This window comes from Gymnogyps californianus, chromosome 1 (assembly GCF_018139145.2).
Source record: "Gymnogyps californianus isolate 813 chromosome 1, ASM1813914v2, whole genome shotgun sequence".
NCBI classification, from domain to species: Eukaryota; Metazoa; Chordata; class Aves; order Accipitriformes; family Cathartidae; genus Gymnogyps; species Gymnogyps californianus.
The window spans coordinates 138,858,779-138,880,183 of NC_059471.1; the positions used below are offsets into that span (position 1 = coordinate 138,858,779).

At 41.2% G+C, this 21,405-nt stretch overlaps 1 protein-coding gene across 1 annotated transcript in view; it reads left to right on the forward strand.

The window, feature by feature from the left end:
• Nucleotides 1–21,405, forward strand: part of LRP6 (LDL receptor related protein 6) — a 126,154-nt gene that overhangs the window by 87,502 nt on the left and 17,247 nt on the right. The window contains exons 8-13 of the mRNA XM_050894834.1: nt 6,723–6,939; nt 8,268–8,557; nt 11,387–11,613; nt 13,854–14,038; nt 15,769–16,095; nt 19,703–19,905. Coding sequence (XP_050750791.1) covers nt 6,723–6,939; nt 8,268–8,557; nt 11,387–11,613; nt 13,854–14,038; nt 15,769–16,095; nt 19,703–19,905 — 1,449 coding nt within the window. The remainder of the gene's footprint in view (nt 1–6,722; nt 6,940–8,267; nt 8,558–11,386; nt 11,614–13,853; nt 14,039–15,768; nt 16,096–19,702; nt 19,906–21,405) is intronic.

Genomic DNA, 21,405 nt, shown 5'->3' on the forward strand with positions numbered 1-21,405 from the left:
CATCTTATGCAGATCAGTGTTAATGATCAAACTCATGAGCAATTCACCTTTTCACCTCATTGTTTTTCAGTTGTATCTATTCCTAGAGTGTGTGGCTAGACTGTGGCAAGAAACGCAACTTGTCGCTAGAATGACTCAAACAGTTTAAGGTCTGCTCAGGAAGAGTTTACCTTTTTTTCTGTGACATTTCCTTCATATAAGTCTGTGCCAAATGGCTGGGGTTTTCTTCATGCTGTAAGGTAAACCATAACTATATATTTGAGAGTATATTTCAACATGTACCAAGGAAACAACAAGCTAGTGTGTTCTGCATTTGTGGGACACATGACATGCAAAGCATTGCCACCGAGTCAGAACACTCTCTTATTCCTTATCCTTTCAGAAGGAAGACAAATGCTACAATTGCATCCTTCCTGTGAGTCAGTGAGGAGAGATGGTTTCCACCTGTGGTCCCTGCTAGAAATATTGTAGAGCTGGTGCAGTGATGGTAGTAGTACTTGAGCAGGGCAATTGAGGTCCCGTATATTAAGCGGGGTCTCCTGGCCTCTCTGAGGATCTGTAAGCTGGTACTGGTAAAGGTGCTGAAGTTCAGGAACCAATAGATGGCTAAAGTCTCTGTCATTTGTCCAAAAATTGGCTGTCAATTTTAAAGATCAGGGCTTAGGTTCAAGTTATTCTCATTTTGTTCTAAGATGTTTGTATCTGAAATTAGAGCAGTTTATGGATTTTACCAGAGGAAGTTGTTTGGTTTGGGTTTTTTGGCTTTTGTTGTACTGATGTGTGTGTCTGTGAAATAAATAAAATTCTGGCAACACCTTGTAGTGTAGCTGGGGGCTTTCAGTCTATCGCAGAGGCCTATTCCATTCTTATAAGTAATGTTTAATTTTTTGAAGATACAGAGTTACCGGCTGTTGTTTATAAAGTTTCATTGATTATTGACTTCCTCTGTTCCAGTCATCCTGAGAGAGAGCTTAGTGTTCATGATACTTACCTGCTCCCTTATTATTTATAACTACGTCCAAAAGAGGAGGCCCAGAAGAGGACCCAGGAAACTGCAGGCAGGCAGTCTGTCTTACTTCAGTCCCTGGAAAGAGTTCTCCTAGAAACTTGCAAGCCAAATGAAGCGGGTGATTGAGAAAAGCCAACATGGATTTACCAAGGGCGAACCATGCCAGACTAACCTGATCACCATCTACAACAAAATAACATTTTCTGTCAACATGGGGAGAGCAGTGAACGTTGTTTACCTGGACTTCAGCAAAGCTTTTGACACTGTTTCCCACAGCCTCCTACTGGACAAACTGTCAAGATACAGACTGGATGGGTGGTCTGTGAGATGGGTAGGGAACTGGCTCACAGGCTGCACTCAGAGGGGGATGATCAGTGCTTTTTACTCAAGCTGGCAGCCTGTCACAAGTGGGGTCTCCCAGGGATCGATACTGCACCCCACGCTGTTCAATATCTTCATAAATGATCTGGATGATGGGATTGAAAGCACCCTCACCAAGTTTGCTGATGACATTAAACTGGGTGGTGAGGTGGACATGTTAGAAGTGAGAACCATCTTCCAGAGAGACCTAGACAGGCTGGAAGAGTGGGCTAGCAAGAACTATGTGAAGTTTAACAAAGACAACTCATCCCATGTGCAGGACCTTGCACATAACCCAAGAGCCCAGTACAGCCTAGGATCTGTGTGGCTGGGGAGCAGCCTTGCTGAAAGGGACCTGGGGGTCCTGCTGAACAACAAGCTGAACATGAGTCCAGTGTGCTGCTACAGCGGCGAAGGCAAATTGGATCCTGGGCTGCATCCACAGGGGCATTGCTAGCAGAGATAGAGACGTGATCATCCCACTCTACTCAGCGCTTGTCAGGCTGCACCTAGAGTACTGTATCCAGCTCTGGTCCCTACAATTCAAAAAAGACGCAGACAGACTGGAGAGGGCCCAAAGGAGGGCCATGAAGATAATCAAAGGGTTGGAGAACCTGCCCTATGAGGAAAGACTGAAGGATTTAGGTCTTTTCTCCCTGGAGAAGAGAAGGCTCAGGGGGACCCCATCACAGTTTTCCAGTACTTGAAGGGCAGCTACAAGGAGGATGGAGGCTCTCCCTTCACAAGGAGCCACATGGAGAGGACAGGGGCAACTGGTATAAGTTGCACTAGGGGAGGTTTCATCTCAATATAAGAAAGAAATATTTTACAGTGAGAGCAATCATTCACTGCAATAACCTCCCGAGGGATGTAGTGGAGTCCCCATCCCTGGAAGTTTTCAAGATGTGACTGGACAGGATGCTAGATAATCTCATCTAGGCTCCCTTTCCCACAAAAGGTTGGACTAGATGATCTTTCGAGGTCCCTTCCAACCTGGGCTGGTCTATGATTCTGTGGTTCTAGATTGAAAATTAAACTGTGCTCATGAGTTAAGATGAAAGGTAACGGTTTGCACGCTGTCACCCTGCTTATGGCACTAGGTTAATTACAAGTAAATCATATCAGGTTTGTCTGACAGTCTCCCAGATTTACACTGCAAAGTGTGTTCTTTCCAGAGCCTGTGTGCTGTCTTCTCCTCCGGGAGTCGTCAGTACTGAGGCTGTCTGGAACCTTGTTGAATTGGGCTCTTATGCTTGATATTGACCTAAGTATGGCCCGATAGGGACAGTTTATATTATTAGCATCTCCTCAGTGCTGTGGATATAAGCTAGTGTACATCTGACTAGTCTCTACTGCCACTGGCCTTGGTCCGCTAGACCTGAGCGGACTGCTAGTCTGCATAGCTTTGGCAGGGTTCCAGCATGAGCTCTAAGCAGAGCTGAATGTTATTTTTACAAATCAAATAGGTATAATGATTGAGCTCTAGACTTAAACTAATCAAATGACAAGTGTAAACTACCGTACATTCAAATCCCAGATTATCAAAAAGGTAAATTCACTGCATTAGCCTATTTATCATAGTTGTTTACTGGTATTCAAGAGTGGATTGAATCCAGGGTATCTGACAGCAAGAAAGACCCTTAGAATATATCACTGTGCAATCTAGTCTGTAACTTTAAAATAGAAGTAATGCTTCGAAGTTGTTATTTTATTGTTCCTGCTGACCATTAAGTGCAGCATCTTGAAATGCAACCACATTTTCAGCATTAATTCATTTATTTTGAATAAGCCATATTTTCATGAGGCCATAGGTTTTCATTCATTGTTGTTCTAGGATAAGCAAAGCCCTTATCCTACAGGCAGGATATCTGGTATTTTTTCTGAGGCCATTTAATTTTTGTACTTCATTTTATTTTTTTTTCATGGAACTACTCACTCTTTCAGTAAAGGTGGTGTTTGTGGTTACACCACATCTGTTTCCTGTTGTAGTCTATATTCTCACTGTGGTTTGCAGTATTCAGAATGGCCTCAGAATGTGAAACCCACACCACATTGTGGTTAAAAGCAGCATAAACCACTGGAGACACTGCCTCATAGCAGCAGAAGGTGGGTTTCTCATATGGGGGATTCTGTGGGGATAGGCTTTGCTGTGATGAGCTGGTCCATCTGGGGCTGGAGAAGGGGAATGAATGCATAGAGCAGTATTGTCTGGGACTCGGTTGTCACCTGAATTTCAGTATGTGAAGAGATGATGCTGAAATCCTTTGAAATCGGTCGATTAGTGATTGTTTCTTTTTGCTTGTGCTTATTATACGTATCATCCCTATATGCCTTGACACTGTTTGGTTCTGTAACCTATTGATGAAATTCTATTTAGATCTCCTAAAATGCAGCCAAAGTGAGTGCAGACAACATGGTGCCATGGAACTATTCATATGGTTGTACCCAGCTGCTAGTGGGCAGATGTTTATATTAAGTAATATTGCACAGATGTGCTCATGTAAGATTGCAGTGGGAACAGAGTGGAGGTATGTGTAAGTACTTCCAGATAGGTGCCTGTTTTGTCTAGGTGACATAAAGCTGTCTTTCAAAATAACCTGTATGTGGCAAAACAAAAACTAATTAAAAGCAGATACTTAATCCTTAAGTCCTCCCATCTCTTTTCCTGAATTTCTTTCAGTGTAAGAGGAAGCTTATTTGAACAGCTCCCCTTTTAGAGTTTGCCAGAGAAAGTTAATCTCACACCATACACCTTCCAACTAATTCTCTTTGCCAGTAGTTAAGCACCCCCTTAAATATAGACATTTCTTCTTTTTATAAGTACAAGGCAAAAAGTGTAGTATCTAAAGACACTCCTTTGTGATAGTGATGTTTTAGTGGTTGTTACTGTGTGGTTTTAGTTGATTCACTTTGCAACATCCATCCATTCTGTGTATCTTTTTGGTCTGCTTAGCAAGCACTAATTGCCATATATTAATTAGTTGCAAGCAAATGGCTTGCCTCTGTAGTTTAAGGGGGAGGGGGAAACAAGTCATCACAGAAATGTAAGATGACTGTGGTGTGGTTAGAAGAGGGGTGGTAGACAAAAGGGGATGACCAGTTTTGCTTGGTGGTGGTGATGGCTTCTTGAAGGGTATGGTGGGCTTAAGGACTATAATTCACAGTTTATTTTACAGAGGTTAAATCTGTGTCCCTGGTTCTAAAGTTAGTCATTAGTCTGTTGTTTAGCAGCCTCATTTATCAAAACAGAGTGTAGGAGGCATGCTGCTAGGAATTGAGAGAGCCAGCAGATGCTGAAATTTTCTGAAGTAGAATAAATGGAATAGCAGGGCTTGTTTTCAAAAGGAAGTCCAGAAATTAGGCAATTATGCTGGGCTCTGAGCCCAGCTAAACAATCTGTGATAGGAAAAGCTATGTTTGGATTTCGTTATCAGTGTAAAGGACATAAGTCACAGCTTTAGGATGGTAAATGCACTATAATGCAAAGTGAAGCCGCAAGTATTGCGCTTGACTTTCTAAAGGATCTTAGTGAGAACGCAGGGCGAAAAAAAACCATTTTGCCAAGTAATGCTTACCTTATTTTTGTGATGTGTGTGCATTAGTGCATTTCTAGAAGCGTGCCATATACACTGCTAGACTGAAGATTTTTTGGAAAGCCAATTCCACAGAGTAATTATGAGCTTTTTTAAAAAAAGTAAATATGGAGCTTATTCTTACAAACCAGCAAGTATGCAGAGCCCTTTTCATTTTTCTGTAGGAAATGTGCACATAAAGATTCAATTTCCATTCTAACATACTGAGAGTAAGTGCAGTAATGTCAGGAAGTTTATGACAGGGAATAGTTTTAAGGAGAAATTGAATTATTGTGAAGATCATAGCATTTTCTTCCACTTTTTTGGTGAACTAAAAAATATTTTATTAATGTGCACGTTATACTGTATGCTGAGAAAGGTATGGGTTTCAGTTCTGTTTCTCTATTCCTTTCCTCCCTCCCCATCTGTGCTTGGATAGGCAAAAGGTAGGAGTTGCTCCAAACTAGCCTTCTCATTTCTTGTGAGCTAGGAAATTCTTCTGACCACAAAACATCATCCATCTAGCCAGAGTTACTAAACCAATTGATCCTGAAGGTTGTCATTGCACAAGTCTTTGGGTTTGAGCCATGGGAAGAATGGGAAATCATACAGACTTGTCTATGGCTATCTTAATTCCCCAAGACAAGTGAGAGAGATTTGAAAACAGTGATTTAGTAAGTCACTCTTTTCTGGTCCTTAACTTGGAACATCCTTGGGTAGTGGGAAGGATGTTTTAATGTTTCAGGGATTAGTATGCTACCTTGAATTTTGTGAATCACATTGTTTTGGGAAGTTTTTACATTAAGGTTTTGGTTGGGGTTTTTTCTTTTTTTGGAAGGATAGTATACATATTGTAAACTTAAACTTGAAACAAACAGAAATATTTCAGAAGGAACTTTTCTATAAACTTGCAGTGCTGAATCATTTTTAAGCCTTTCTTAAAACACAAAACTCTCTTCACTCCTGTCAGTATGGTACTTTTTATAATAACACTTGGCATTCATTAAGGTACTTGATCACTTGAACATGCATACATATGTTTAATTAATCCTTTCAGTGCCTCTTTGAGGAAGTTAGGTATTACTTCTTTTTAGCAGTAGAGAAAAATGACACAGTAAATTCAAGTGTCTTGATCAAAGGCATGCAATTATTTACAGACTATTACTGTTCCTTCTAGTACAAAAAATACTGAACTTAATTTTGAAGAATGTAAAACTGGTTCTTTATTCAGACTTGGGAATATAAACATATTCTGTAAATCTTCTTGACTGTTTGCCTCCCAGAATTTATGTGAGGCCTCCTCTTATTGCTGTCTGTAACTTGGGCAAAGCTCACTTGGGAGGGACTGTGGACTACGAGATGCTGAGCCAGGACTCTGACATTGTAAGCTTGTCTTCATTCATGTAAAACACAGTGTCTCCCATTTAAAACTAAACCAAGAGACATAAGTCAGAAACGAGAGAGAGGGGCAACGTCTAACAGGCACACGTAATATTAGTTTCTAAAGCAAATATAAGGAATGTTGTGTCATAATTTCATGTTATGATCAGCTTATGAGACTAGCCTTATACATAAGGGATCCTCCATGGCTTTTAGAATAAGTACCTGTTGAAATACAGTCTTCTTTAAATTAGACTGCTGTGTAACATTGATAGCATTTTAATGGCTCAGAGATTATTTTTTAATTTGAAGTCTTAAGTGTGGAGCAGCTAGTTAATTAATCTCTGATAAATAGTGACAGAATTATTCTGTATACTTAATAAGTTTGTGTATATCCATAGGTCATGAATGCTGACGGAACTGGGAGAAGAGTTCTGGTGGAGGACAAGCTGCCTCATATCTTTGGATTCACGTTATTGGGAGACTACGTTTATTGGACAGACTGGCAAAGACGCAGTATTGAACGTGTGCATAAGCGCACGGCAGAGAGAGAGATCATCATAGATCAACTGCCTGATCTAATGGGCCTGAAAGCTACAAACGTCCACCAGATAATTGGTGAGTGAGACTACTAATCAGGCAAGTAACATGAAATAGAAAGTTTCAGCAGTGCTCTTCTGCAGGTATCACTTTATACCAGGACAGATTTTTAGAAATGGGCAGAATCCAGTTCTATTGCACGATAACTGCAGGCTGCAGTTTGATGGGATGGGGTAGGTCTTTTGTGAGGTGCTTCAGTTCTCTAACTTGGAAGAATATCAAGCTGGAAAACAACCAGGCACCCCCCAAAATGGGTAATTTTCTGCTTCTTAGGGAATTGGAGCAGCTCATAGGTCTGAACAACCCTGGATCCAGTAAGGGGAGAAGAAGGATCATGGAAAATGAGAACTTCTCTTTGTAACAGCCAGCTATTAGATTAGCCTAGCTGTTTATGAAACTGCAGCTGTAGCAGCTTTTCATCTTGCAATCTGAACATGTGCTCCTGGTATGCGAAAGCTAAGAATGAGCCAGTTTTAGTCTGTTCAGTGCTTTTCGCATCAATACTACAAAATCATCTTTCAAAATAGCTAGAAGTACTTTCTGCCCTGTAGTGTCTGTGGTGTAAAAAAGCAGGATCTAGCTTTAAATTGGCTATTGTTGGCTATCCAAACACTGGTAGCAGTGTAACTGTAGCATCACAGAACTCATCATGTTCCCTGAATATCCTGCTATGTGGATAGGGCTTGCAGCTTCTTGCTGCCACGTCTGGATTGTACCCCAGGAAATTAGTCAAATGTAGTTGAGGTGTATCTTTGTGTTGCTGCTACCATGTTGACAAGGTACCCTAAGGTACATATGCTTTAAATGCAGCCCTCTTTCCAACTGTTTGGCTAATTGAGCTTGGTAATGCTGGGCCATGTGCAGGTACACAAATTAGTATTGCAAAGAGCTGCTTTACTAGCATCCTGGAGAGGAGACACCGTTGACTGGATGTGAAAATAGATCCACAAATTTTTCATCTCTAGGAACACAGCTGGGGTATGTAACTGGACCAGTGTACTGTAAAAGGCAGCAGAACATACGCTTGCTTACTTACATACTTACTGTCCATTCAGTGCTTGTGCTGTGAATTGCTAACATCAGTAGCTGTTGGAGTCCAGATCCCTTTCCCTAATGCTGGGTTTGTTTCATGGGGTCAGGAAAACAAGCACTGGCTTTCCAGCCAAGTAGAGTAACATCTGTCTAAAGGATTACAGGAAATGAACAAAAATTAATTCATTCAGAGAATAAAAGGTGAAAAACTATATGTATTTCTTAAAGGACTCATAGTGTCATTGATGCATGTGATGCATCTTCCAACTGAAGTCAGTTTGCCATGATTGCTTTTGCTTTTGTTGCATACTTAGGTACAAACCCTTGTGCAGAGGATAATGGCGGCTGCAGCCATCTTTGTCTGTACAGACCACAAGGCCTTCGCTGCGCTTGCCCTATAGGCTTAGAGCTCATCAATGACATGAAGACCTGTATCGTCCCAGAAGCTTTCCTGCTGTTTTCTCGGAGAGCAGATATCAGACGAATCTCTTTAGAAACAAACAACAACAACGTTGCTATTCCACTCACCGGAGTCAAGGAAGCTTCTGCTCTGGATTTTGATGTGACAGACAATCGGATTTACTGGACTGACATTTCGCTGAAGGTAGAGGTTTATTCCATATTGTCTATTAAGTTGTTACAAGGTTCTTGATTAAGAACAGATTGACAGATGCTATTTACAAGATTCAAGGGACAGGTAAAAGAGCTTGTTCTAACTAAGAATGGCATACATTTTCATCATACTCGCAGCATTCTCTCCTGTAAATCACTTGTATTGGGTTTGCGTGGCAAGGTTTTGGTAGTGGGGGGGGGCTACAGGGGTGGCTTCTGTGAGAAGCTGCTAGAAGCTTCCACTGTGTCCGACGGAGCCAATGCCAGCCGGCTCCAAGATGGACCTGCTGCTGGCTAAGGCCGAGCCAATCAGCAACAGTGGTAGCACCTCTGCGATAACACATTTAAGAAGGGTTAAAAACTGTGCGGAACAATAGCCCGGAGAGAGAAATGAGAATATGTGAGAGGAACAACTCTGCAGACACCAAGGTCAGTGAAGAAGGAGGGGGAGGAGGTGCTCCAGGCGCCGGAGCAGAGATTCCCCTGCAGCCCGTGGTGAAGACCATGGTGAGGCAGGCTGTCCCCCTGCAGCCCATGGCGGTCCACGGTGGAGCAGATATCCACCTGCAGCCCATGGAGGACCCCACGCCGGAGCAGGGGGATGCCTGAAGGAGGCTGTGACCCCATGGGAAGCCCGCGCTGGAGCAGGCTCCTGGCAGGACCTGTGGACCCGTGGAGGGAGGAGCCCACGCTGGAGCAGGTTTTCTGGCAGGACTTATGACCCTGCAGGGACCCACGCTGGAGCAGTCTGTTCCTGAAGGACTGCACCCCATGGAAGGGGCCCACCCTGGAGCAGTTTGTGAAGAACAGCAACCCGTGGGAAGGACTCACGTTGGAGAAGTTCGTGGAGGACTGTCTCCCGTGGGAGGGACCCCACGCTGGAGCAGGGGAAGAGTGCGAGGAGTCCTCCCCCTGAGGAGGAAGGAGTGGCAGAAACAACGTGTGATGAACTGACCAAAACCCCCATTCCCTGTCTCCCTGCGATGCTGGTGGGGAGGAGGTAGAGAAAATCAGGAGTGAAGTTGAGCCTGGGAAGAAGGGAGGGGTGGAGGGAAGGTGTTTTAAGATTTAGTTTTATTTCTCATTACCTTACTCTGATTTGATTGGTAATAATTTAAATTAATTTTTCCCAAGTTGAGTCTGTTTTGCCCGTGACGGTAATTGCTGAGTGATCTCTCCCTGTCCTTATCTTGACCCACGAGCCTTTTGTTATATTTTCTCTCCCCTGTCCAGCTGAGGAGGGGGAGTGATAGAGCGGCTTTGGTGGACACCTGGCGTCCAGCCAGGGTCAATCCACCACATTTAAATCTAGTGTATACATTTTCACATAAAGGATAAGTTTGCAAAAATTAAGTTTTTTGGCAGAAAGCTGAGAAGAATGCCATATGACAGGAAGTTTCAGGGATCACAGATGTTTTGCCAGGTATGTTTAATGGGGGGAAGCCTTGTCTTGTGTCAGGAAGTGAAAATGGGTCTTACCTATTCATTAATTTATATAGCTACTGCACGTGAGACGTTATGGATCACAGGCTTTGTAAAACAGGTCTAGGGTCTAGACTGACAAATCAGAAAAGGTTGAAGATAGGTGTTTAAATGTGGTGGTTAATAGAGTGACAGAAATCTGTGTATTGTTTGCCTGTTATCTCTGTTATCAGCGAGTCTAGTTATTCCCTTTGTTTTTCATGGGTTGTAGATGTAGTCAGAATTGTGAGCACCAAAAATTAGTTTTTAGTAAAAGAAAGTTTTCTGCAGGTGGGTTGAGACCTGTGCCAACAATAACTTATGGACCTTTGCAACTGAAGAATCATAAAAGTTAAAAACACAGAGTTTAAGTGAGTTGCAGAGAGGTAACTTGGCTGAACTCTTTAGGTGTGATATTCATTTGAGCTGTGTTTGAAATAAAAATAAAGCAATGATCTGATCAATTTTTAAGGGTGATACAGATGAACACTGAGATACAAACTTCCCTGCTGTGTACTGTCACAAACTGGCATAATTAGCAAGTAGCATCCTAACTGGGAAGTAAACAAAAAAATCAATCTTTGTGTTAGCTTCTGATGGGTTATTAGTATGAGGAGTGTGTGCGGAGGGGAATATTAAGGACACAGAAAGGAAGCCCATGTTTGCGAAAAAGAATTTTGTACCATCCTAACATTATTTCTTTACTTTCAGGCTTGTAAGTGGTCATAGTAAATCAGGGAATGCCTAAACTCTGATATATTATTAAAGTATAATTCTGGCTGTATCTGCTATCACAGGCTGATCCATGATGGCAAGAGTTAAAAGAAGTCTTTTGAATAAAAGACCAAGAAGAAATTATGCTTAGTGAAATTAAATTAAACCATCAGTACTGAAGCACTTGCACTACTGAGCTAATTGGTCGTTAGGTTGTTTTCTTCTATTTGCTGTTGTGTCCTGAACTTTTTCGTTAGGCTGCTTTAAATAGTGTACCATGCTTATAACATCGATGCTTTTGTATAGTCCTGGGAGAGCCAAAATATTTCCCCCTCGAAGTTGGCACTGAGTTATTAAGGTCACTTTGGCATGTAGACTGCTTAATTGAACCAGACTAGTTATCCCATTTATTTCCCCAGTGAAATGCTATTGTAATTGACACAAAATACATTCATAGAGTACAGTAAATCATTACTTCTGAATAGCAGCATTGTTCGCCTTGCAAATAAGTAGCATATTGTAAGATCCTCTTTCCTATGAGATGCCTAAAATCTGAAAGTGGTTAAAATGCAACAAAGAAAACAACCACCCCAATGACAGACTGGTAAAATTTCTAATTTGCCTGTGTATCTTTGTATCCCTGCAGACCATCAGCAGAGCGTTTATGAATGGCAGTGCACTGGAACACGTTGTGGAGTTTGGCTTGGATTACCCCGAAGGCATGGCTGTGGATTGGCTGGGGAAGAACTTGTATTGGGCTGATACTGGAACAAATCGTATAGAAGTGTCAAAGCTGGATGGACAGCATCGCCAAGTGCTGGTGTGGAAAGATCTCGACAGTCCCCGGGCACTGGCATTGGACCCTGCTGAGGGGTAACTTGCTGATTTAATTTCATGTTTATGAACGATGAAAAACAACATCATAATGCTTCCTCTAGGGCATGTTAGTTAGGCACTGCATGTAAATCCTGAGAGAACTGAGCTGGGAATACAACCTGGTAATTTAGAGTATGAGGGCTGGAGGAATACGCTCTTAATGTCCTGAATAATCATTAAGAATACTACAAAAAAAAATCAGAGCAGCTCATTAAAAAGGGATTTATATTTAGTTTTTTAATTAACCACAGAATCAAAGTAGTTTTAGATTTATGGAATTCATTAATTAGAAAAGGACTATAGCATTGAAAAGAAAATATTTGTCCTTTTAAAAATGAGGATCCTTTTTATCACAAGTTAGGGTCCAATAAAGGTATTAAATGATTTAACTTGAGAGTGGGGGAGTGAAGCTTATTGTCTGAGAGTAAGGAAGGTATTTGTTTCTTCAGATAAGGGAGCCTTTTTAGTTGGTAAGGACAAGGGAAGCAAGGACAGAGAACGAGTGGAAACAATTATACCTACCTATCCCCAAAATGAAAGATTTCCTGAGAAGAAACTTATCAGTTGGATTCAAATGTAATAGCAAAAGTAGGGCAATAAGCAGGGGGAGGGAGGAAGGAGTGGGGCAAGGCAAGGCAAAACTACTTAGCTTCTGAAATAGCTCTTCTACCATGAAATGCTCATTTGACATTAACTAATTACTGCAAAACCTTTTTGACATTATACCAACATTGTATTATTCTTATTTTACAAATGAGGGAACTTCATTTTCAAGTGTTATGAAATTATCACAGTTTCCAGTGACACTGCAGGAGTTGTGGCAATGCAGAGAACTTGGAACACATTCCTGCTGCTTTATTTCAACAAGGTGGTGGCAACTGTCGCAGTGCTTAGTCAAAAGGAGTTCTGCACTGCCCCCAGTGGGACACACAGATGGGGTTCAGCCCTTATATGCCAGGGGTTGCCTGGACAAGTACATCAGAGGCCATCCAAAACCAGATTGTTAGATCTGGTTACTCAGTTGTAACAAAAGGTTGTTATGGATGATTCTAATTTTACACTGGGAATAGTTTTTTCCAAGGATTATTGTAATTCAATGCTTTGTCTCTTCACCACAGACCAGAAAAAAAATTACTTTAGTTTTGAGTCTGAATGCCTGTTTTTCCTTTTGTCTTATAGCTGAGCTATGTCATTGTACTTTATATGGAAGTTTTCATGGCATTGCTACCATGGGGGCAATTCTAACACTTAGGTCCATGCTGTGTAAAATTTGCAAAATTTATGCACAAAATTTATGCACAAATTACTTGCAAAATTTTTAAGAAAAAATTGCAAGTATTCCTGGTGTCTAAAGAATAGCTCCCCCTTGATCATCAGTTTCTGAAGCAACCTTTCCCACTGTGTGGTTGGTTGAAATTAAAAGCATTTCAGAGGTGTTTGTTACTAGAGGTATTAAAGCAGAAAGGTGTAAACATTGGCTAGCTATGTCTCACTTGTTTTTAAAATGATATTGGCTTTACATTTTGGAAGAAGTGACTAACTAGCCACCAAATGTCAAATATACAGCTCTCTCTACTGTACAGTGCCTAAAGAAAATGTAAATATGTGCAAGTCTGTGCTTCTGCCAAATTAGGCAGAAACCAGCATGTGCGTATGTAATAGTTTGTACTTTTGCTCCAGTGGAAATGCCATACAGTTTTGTGTTATTCTGTCCTTGGCTGAAATGTAACACACTGTTACATGGCTGATTGACTTAATTGTGTGGAGATGAGCAGTGGCACCTATTAACAAAAGTACCCTGCATACCTACCTTTTTGTATTCCTTCATTTGATGGACAGCTGAATAGAAACAGAAGCTAAGTGCCATGGAAAATATCTTGCTAAATAACCAGGTATCAATGAAGGTGCCCAGCTGCCAACCTTTTGCCTTTTAACTGACATGCATGGATTAGTTAAGATTGAAGTGCTTTCATATAGAACTTGGTGGTGAAAATCCAGCTCCAAGTGGAAAAAATAACGTTGGAAGCATTTTGAGGAAACTTGACTCACTTCCTTGCTTGTATTTTGAAAAAACATTTAGTGTAATGGGGCTTAATAAATGCTCAAATTTACAGCTCTTGTTTTTCTCTTATTATTTCTAAGGATTTTTGTTTTGTTTTGTTTCTCCCCTTGAGTTCTCTTCTGGATTAAATGTGATTTTTTTAAAAAATTTTTTTCTCTTTTGTCCTTTTAATCAGGTTTATGTACTGGACTGAATGGGGTGGTAAGCCAAAAATTGATAGAGCTGCTATGGATGGCAGTGAGCGGACTACTTTGGTACCAAATGTGGGACGTGCTAATGGCCTGACTATTGATTATGCTAAAAGACGACTGTACTGGACTGACCTTGATACCAACCTGATAGAATCCTCCAACATGCTAGGTGAGCCCCGGAGCCCTGGGCAGCGTCGTGGGGATGCTGCTGCTTTTTCACAGTTCCCTGTGGCAAATTATTGCTTAAATAATGCGAAGATACATGTCTTAAGACAAAAACAGATTTTTCCAAACTCACGCGCCTTTAACATTTGCTTCTATAATTGATGTTTATGCAACACAGCATTTAGCGAGGCCTCAGTTTTCTTGTAGGTGATGTAGTTGCTCACAAAGTTAAAATTATACAAACTGTACATGTTTTCAGTTATATGTAGGACAAAGCTGTCAACTTCCAGTGTTTTGGAGAGTCTTGTTTTGCTGCTTTGAAGAGCACTGGCAAATACATAACAAACACTTCATCATCTGTAGAAAGGTAGAGAGAAAGCCAAGATAACAACAGCTTATTGGACATTTTTCACAATGTAATTTAGTACAGTTTGGTTTTTAATCTTTGTTGGTATCCTCCGGGTTCAGGCGCTTTTTTTCCCCAGTGTCCTGCACACTAAGGAGCTTTTCCTAGCTAGTACAGGTCACCAGGGAGGTGCTCTCATGCTGGGGTCTGTGTGGTCATTTTATGGACAATGGAGGTGGAATATTTTATTCTTTCACTGTCCTGGGGTAGTGTACTGAGGACCCAAGCCCTCTCAGATTTGCACAGTATCTAGTATCTTTTTTTTTTAACTTCTCAGCACCCACAGGAGCGGACTGCCTTGTTGTGTGCCAAATTATTCAGATTAGCATTATCATTAGCCAGTATTTAAGGATTTAGTCTACTTTAAACAGTACATTTGCAATAGTGGAACAAAGCTAGAAAAAGATCAAAACAGGAAAATGCATTATAGGAATTATATGTAATATAAAAGCTTTTCTGCAGCTTCTCATGTATTTTGGTGTGCTGTTGAGGCTGGCTCAGTGTTCCCCTGTGTACCATGGAACTGGACATAGCATTAGAATTTCATCTTCCCTGTGCTTGTGGCTAGTGACAGCAGAGTGCAGGGCTGTGCATCCTTGTCTGCTCTGTGCAAAGAGGGAACGACTTCTCGCTTCATAATCTCCTGTTCATTTTCTGTGACTAGACAGCAGGACATCCCATGGTAATGAAGTGGTTGAAATAATGTAGTTGAAATAATTTCCCTCCCCATGCCCTGCTCCTTAAGGTCTGTTAACATTTCCACGGTATACACAATTAACTGTTTCCTGCCTTGAGTTTCTGGCTGCTCTTTCCTGTTACGACATTCCAGAGACAGGTTAGTTTAACCTTGTGCATTTAATTTTTCTCATAATACGATGTAGAATTTTATTAAGCTCATAACAATTCTCTCTCTGTAAGCAGTGGGCAGAGACCCAAACGTGGTGTGAGAGATGCTGAACTGGGAATACAGTGTCAGAATCCTGCATCTCCTTCAGAGGGATCCTGTTTGTTTTGGGGAGGAGGGAAAGGACAGAATCTTTCTGAGAACCCTGATCATTTTCAAAACTGAGACTTTTTTCTTTAGTAAAATACATTCTCTTCCGTGAATCGCAAGCAGGAGTAGCACATTTCTGTGCTCTGAGACTTCAGGATGGTCTTTTGAATATTGTACGTTACTTTATGATTTACTTTCGTAATAATGAAATAGTAACTTTAAAGTAATTATGTGTTAACCTTTCTGTGCTGGGGACATGTCCAACAGCATTAAACAGCATATTGTTTGTCCCCATATAATTCTGCTTATTCTCTCCCTTCCTTTTTGGAAACAGGCCTTGACCGTGAGATTATAGCTGATGACTTGCCTCACCCATTCGGCTTGACTCAGTATCAGGATTACATTTACTGGACAGACTGGAGCCGACGTAGCATTGAACGAGCCAACAAGACCAGTGGCCAGAACCGAACTATCATCCAAGGGCATTTGGATTACGTTATGGACATCTTGGTCTTCCATTCCTCCAGGCAGGCAGGCTGGAATGAGTGTGCCTCTAGCAATGGTCACTGCTCTCACCTGTGCTTAGCAGTCCCTGTTGGTGGTTTTGTCTGTGGCTGCCCAGCTCACTATTCCTTGAACTCTGACAACAGGACTTGTAGTGGTAAGCCATAATGAATGAAAATAAAACAGAGAAGCAGATGTGTTTAGTAACAGATGCAAGCATTGTACTTGGAGGAAAGAAGAGTTTTATTTTTACGTGAGATGGTGAAGCTTGTTTGCTGATAGGCTAAGTTAAAGCTAGTTTCTATTTTTAATGCTGAATGTGGGTTTGAAAAATTTTTGCTTCCTTAGCCTCCCTTCCTCCATAGGAAGCAGGATATATGACTGGATAAAGATGGCAATAAAAATATGTATTTTAAAACATAATTTTCTAATACTAAAATTGTACTGAATTTTAAGAGAAGATAGGATACTGAAAGCAAAAAAAAAGTCTTGCAACATACCAATATCACTGTAAAATAAGAAGAGTGGCTGTTAGTGAATGTTTTCAGTGACTCAGCTAAATCTGTGTAAACAGGACAGCTCAAAATGCTTTTGGTTTTGTATCTGTCTGTCAAACCCTCCTCAAGTGCTTACTCACTTGTTTATTTATATGCTTATTTATTTCTAAACTTGCCTGACATAAAGGATATGTGATAGTTTAGTCTATATTCTGGACTTTGTGTAGCTTTTAGGTGGTCAAGATTTAATTCTATAGTAGCTGTGTTTGCTGGCTGATGAGATGCTGAGGTGGGCCACTCTCGTACCCCTAAAAGTGTTTCTTCCTCAGTGAGGAGAGGCTTAGCCACAGCCTCCCCAGCACTTCAGATTTCTGATCTCAGTGCAGCCAAGCCCCATTTTTCTTTATTGTTGTGCAGAATACGAACCGCAAGGCCCCTCAGGCTGTGTGTAATTAGTTTCTAACCAAATTATTTATCCATCTCTCAATAACTGGCTGCCAGTGAAGCTCATAATTTTGGCAGCCACACTGGATGGCTGATTTCCACTGGTGTCATTCAGATTAGTCAGTGGGTGAAGAGATTCATGGTACAGAGAGACAGATTGTATCTCATCCACATTATGCATGAGTAGAGAGATCCAACTGTTGTTTTAAAGCCAAAAACAGGGCAGCTTGTTCCACGAATGCCACCTCATGGCATTTTTTGAAAATCATACTCTTCGGAAAACTCTGCTTTTCCACCCCTCCATGTGTCCTGTACTCCTCCTTTCTTTTTTTATTGCAAGGGGTGCTTGCATGACAACTGGATTCTTGTACACTAACACTCTCACACCTTCCGGCGAGTTAGAGGCACAGCTGGCACCTCTCTGGTGATGACTGTGATTTTGTAGGTGGAGGAATTTCACTTCCAGTGGAGAATAAGTAGCAAAGTGATCAAAGGTCATGTTTTCTTGTGAAAACGCTCTTGGAAACGAAGGAGAAAAATACAGGAAATATGTGTGAGCAAATAGAACCATTTCCCTGTGGTACAGTTCAGGGCCGTTTGTGAGGTATTAGGAGTTTTCCTTCTGCCATGTTCAAACCTGAGAATTTTCCAACTTCTCATTTGTAGGTAATTGGAGACTTAGGCTTCTCTGCGTATAATTTATTTTTTTTTCTTGGCCGCTATAATTGGAGCATGAATCGTTTTAACTTTCTTTTGCCTGTTTTACTTGCTTATGTACTCCTGAACATTATTATTAGCCCAAGCCCTGTCTAGAGGCCAGTTCCTCCCTTCTGGATTACCCTGCTCATGCGTACATAGATTCTTTGAATTACTGGAAGGACACACTGCTCTGAGATCTGGTATCTCATCAGACCTACCATGTGTCATGAAGTTTGAAGGCAGTGTTACACAAGAGACATGCTTGTTGCACTCCATTTGCCTGCCAAAAATATAGTTAAAATATGTGACTGTCGGGAGGGAGAATGATGAAAACTGGGAACGGATTTCTGAAATTGGTACTGTTTGAGATGTGGGGACTCAAGGGGGAAATTCTGCTGTTGCTTTTTATAATGAGCCATCAGTTCAAAGTTGGAAGCCAGGCAATCTTAGACAGTGAGAGGGTGTCTTTGGGGAAAAGCAGAAAGGATTTTAGATGCTTATGATGGTGTGTTTACCTGCACTGTTTTATCTTAAGCTTTTTTCCCTTTCTACTACTCTCTTAACTGCTTGGTAAGAATACTGATGTTTTCTGAAACTGTTATTTTGCCGTACACATTCATATAAACTTTGCTTTGCCTTTTTTTTGTGCTTTCTTCTACAGTTTAGAGCTAAGTAGAAGGCAGCTTAGATTATTGGAGAAACACTTGGAGGGGAAATACAGGTTTTCCAGAAAGCAAAAATACCTTGCAATTAGGCCTGATTGTTATAGGATGTTAGGACTGAGTGTTGGTTACCAAGGAAACTTCCCCCCACCTTTTTTTTTTTTCCCAGCAGCCAGGATAAATGTTCAAAGTGCATGCCTAAAATAACAAAACAAGGTGGTGATGTTCTCTGGAAGACTTTTGCTACCTTGTCTTTCCAAGGTGCTGCCTTACCTGTTTTACAGGCTGGATTGAATGAGTGCAGTGTCCCACTGCTAATGTCTCCGGACTTGTGCTATAGCGAATTGATTGTACAAACTTCAGGGAGGCTGCAAACTGCATTTCTAGCTGCTGGCTCTTGTACTGTCTTGCACAGCAGTGGCTCCAGGTAGACCGTTATTGAAAAGAACGCTGTGAAAAGGGAAAATGCTTTAACTACCTCCTCTGATTTCTGACCCAGTTATGTAATACAGGGATAATTTCCTTTTAACGATGTATTAAATGCCTTGTGCACTTACTGTAAGGTACAGCCGGTAAACTACAGCTATATGGGGTGAGAAAGTCTTATTTTCTGATGTTTGATGGTATTTCTAAGAAAAAAAATCATTTGTCCAGGAAATTTTTGCTGAGCATCTGGAAAGCTGGAGCAGAGCATCAGTTGGGTTTTTTTTTTTTCTGATTGCAGGTTAGCATTCCCAGATGAGCACCTAGAAATAAGAAAGATATATAAATTTGAGAAGAGTGAATAGATTTTTCTCCAAAAATGCAGCCTTGCACACACCTAAGAGATTTTCCTGTGACTTAGTTGTTGTTGTTCCATTCCTGTGCAGGCAGAAGGAGGGTTTGTGGGAACAGGACTGAACCACTCTGATGGCAATCTCTCTTCCCTGGGACCTCTAAATAAGGAACCAGTGGTGGCTTTTGCTCAGCTTCCTCTGCAAGTAGAAGTGTACCTAGCAGAAGGTTCAACTTCAAAATAGTGGAGCTGCATTTCCCTGGGTCCCCTTTAGAAAGAAAATTGACAGTTCTTTGAGAGCCATGGTTGACCATTCTTCTTTGAGGTGATTTTGACAGAAGTCTTCACATTCATTAGTCCTGCGACGTACAAAATTATCTTTGCCTGTCACATCCACTTTCAGACTTTTATAGTAAAAAGAGGTCATTTGAAAGGCTTTCCAAACTGATCAGAGGTTGGTATTTTTACATTTTGTTTTGAGGTTTTTTGTTTGGGGTTTTTGTTGGGTTTTGGTTTGGGGGTTTTGGTTTTTTTTTGGCAAAGGAAGAGGGAGAAGGGAAATGAAATAATAGGTACTATCTGGTTATATTTTGTCATTTTCGTTATTGAACATACAAATACCCAATGTTATTGCTATGTGTAATGCTTTCACCCTCTTTTTTTTTTTTTTTTTTTTAACCCATCAAGCTCCTACAACCTTTCTGTTGTTCAGTCAGAAGAATGCAATTAATCGCATGGTGATAGATGAGCAGCAGAGTCCAGATATCATACTCCCTATCCATAGTCTCAGGAACGTTCGAGCCATCGATTACGACCCCCTGGATAAACAACTGTACTGGATTGATTCTCGGCAGAACATCATCCGGAAGGCACAGGAAGACGGCAGCCAGGTATCCTGCGGGTGATGCAATTACTAAAAGATGAGGAAGGCATGCCCTACACCCAACAATGAATGATTGTACATGAATAATTTAGATACATGGACTTCCTGTAGATTACTAGCTGTCACTTGGCAAAACAAGTGGCATCTGGAGTTTCTGGAGTCCTCAGCGGGTAATCTGGGAGGTGCAGCAGGAAATAAAACATTGGAAAACTAAGGCCAACTTAAAGATACTGTTGTTCACAGTGCATTTTTTGCTCAACGCTGTCTTTTGGCTGGGGCTGTTGGAAGCTCATGTTTGAGAGAAGTGAAACGTGGATGGGAACGTTTTTGGGAGAAATGGAGCGTGTCAGAGAGAAGGAAAAGTTGCAAATGAGCAGGGTGCAGGGGCATTGACTCTGAAATGAAGAGGGTGGGACTTTGTGAGCACACAGCTGTGTCTGAAGCCCCCCAGGTTCTGGTGGGGATAGGAAGAGAGTTGTTGTCAACCACCGAGGCACTGAGTGAGGAGGTTGAAACTAGTGACCTGTGAGATGTGGCAGGCTTGGGAAAATGTATTTGACTGGGGAATACAGAAGAAGTGGAGTCGGGTAGAAGGTAAAAGGTGATACAGGTTTAGTGAGGTTAATTGTGAGCAATGACTGCTTACTCATTTTCACATTCTAAAATAGATTTTTTTCTTCCTGATTTTTTGAATGGGGGAGGAGCGGGAGACTAAGATGAACAACACAGAGGTACTATATTCAGTTTAATTTGTAATAGAGTGTGGTTTCTGGTGGTGGGAGTGGTGGTAGTTGGATCCTGCTGAAACGGTCTTCAGCCTTAACTCTTAATTTAGCAATGGTTTTGATTTTGGAATATCTAAGTAATTTAACACCCAAAACTAGTCAAAGGCACCAAGTTTTTGCCAGCTTCAGCAGAATAAACAAATGTAAGGCTTGTAGGCACACCCTTTCATAGAGGTGACAAGCCAAATAAAGTTAGGCAAATTTTATGGTTAAGTTTAATTTGGGGGTGAGAGGGTGGAGGCTGTTCACCTCAAAAGCATGAAGTTTTCCAAAAAGATGATGTAAGGTCATATTTTGCGAGTTATCAATCCTCTTAAGATTTTTTTGAAAAGTTCATGGAAGATGTCAGTTAAGTTCACCTTTCACTATCGGGAGACTATACAGTTTCTTTCTTAAAAAATAGTAAATTAAAAAAGAAAGGCATGTGAACTCCAGAGGTCTGGACCAGTAGAAGGCAAGAACTTTGAAGCAGAAAGGTATTAGCTGGAAATGCTCTAAAGTCACTGTCATACGCTAGCTTATGTCGTTTCTGTCTGTTGGCAGAGTTGCCTTTCCATTTATTATTCATCCTTATGTTATGTCCCCCAAGTGTGATGGCAGCGATGGTGGAGGAGGAAAGAATTTTAAGTGCTGTCTGGCCTCACTTTGCCTGTGTTTTTATCCGTTCAGCTGCAGCTTTGGGAATTAGTGGTGATGCATTTCTGTTGTAGAGTGCTAAATGT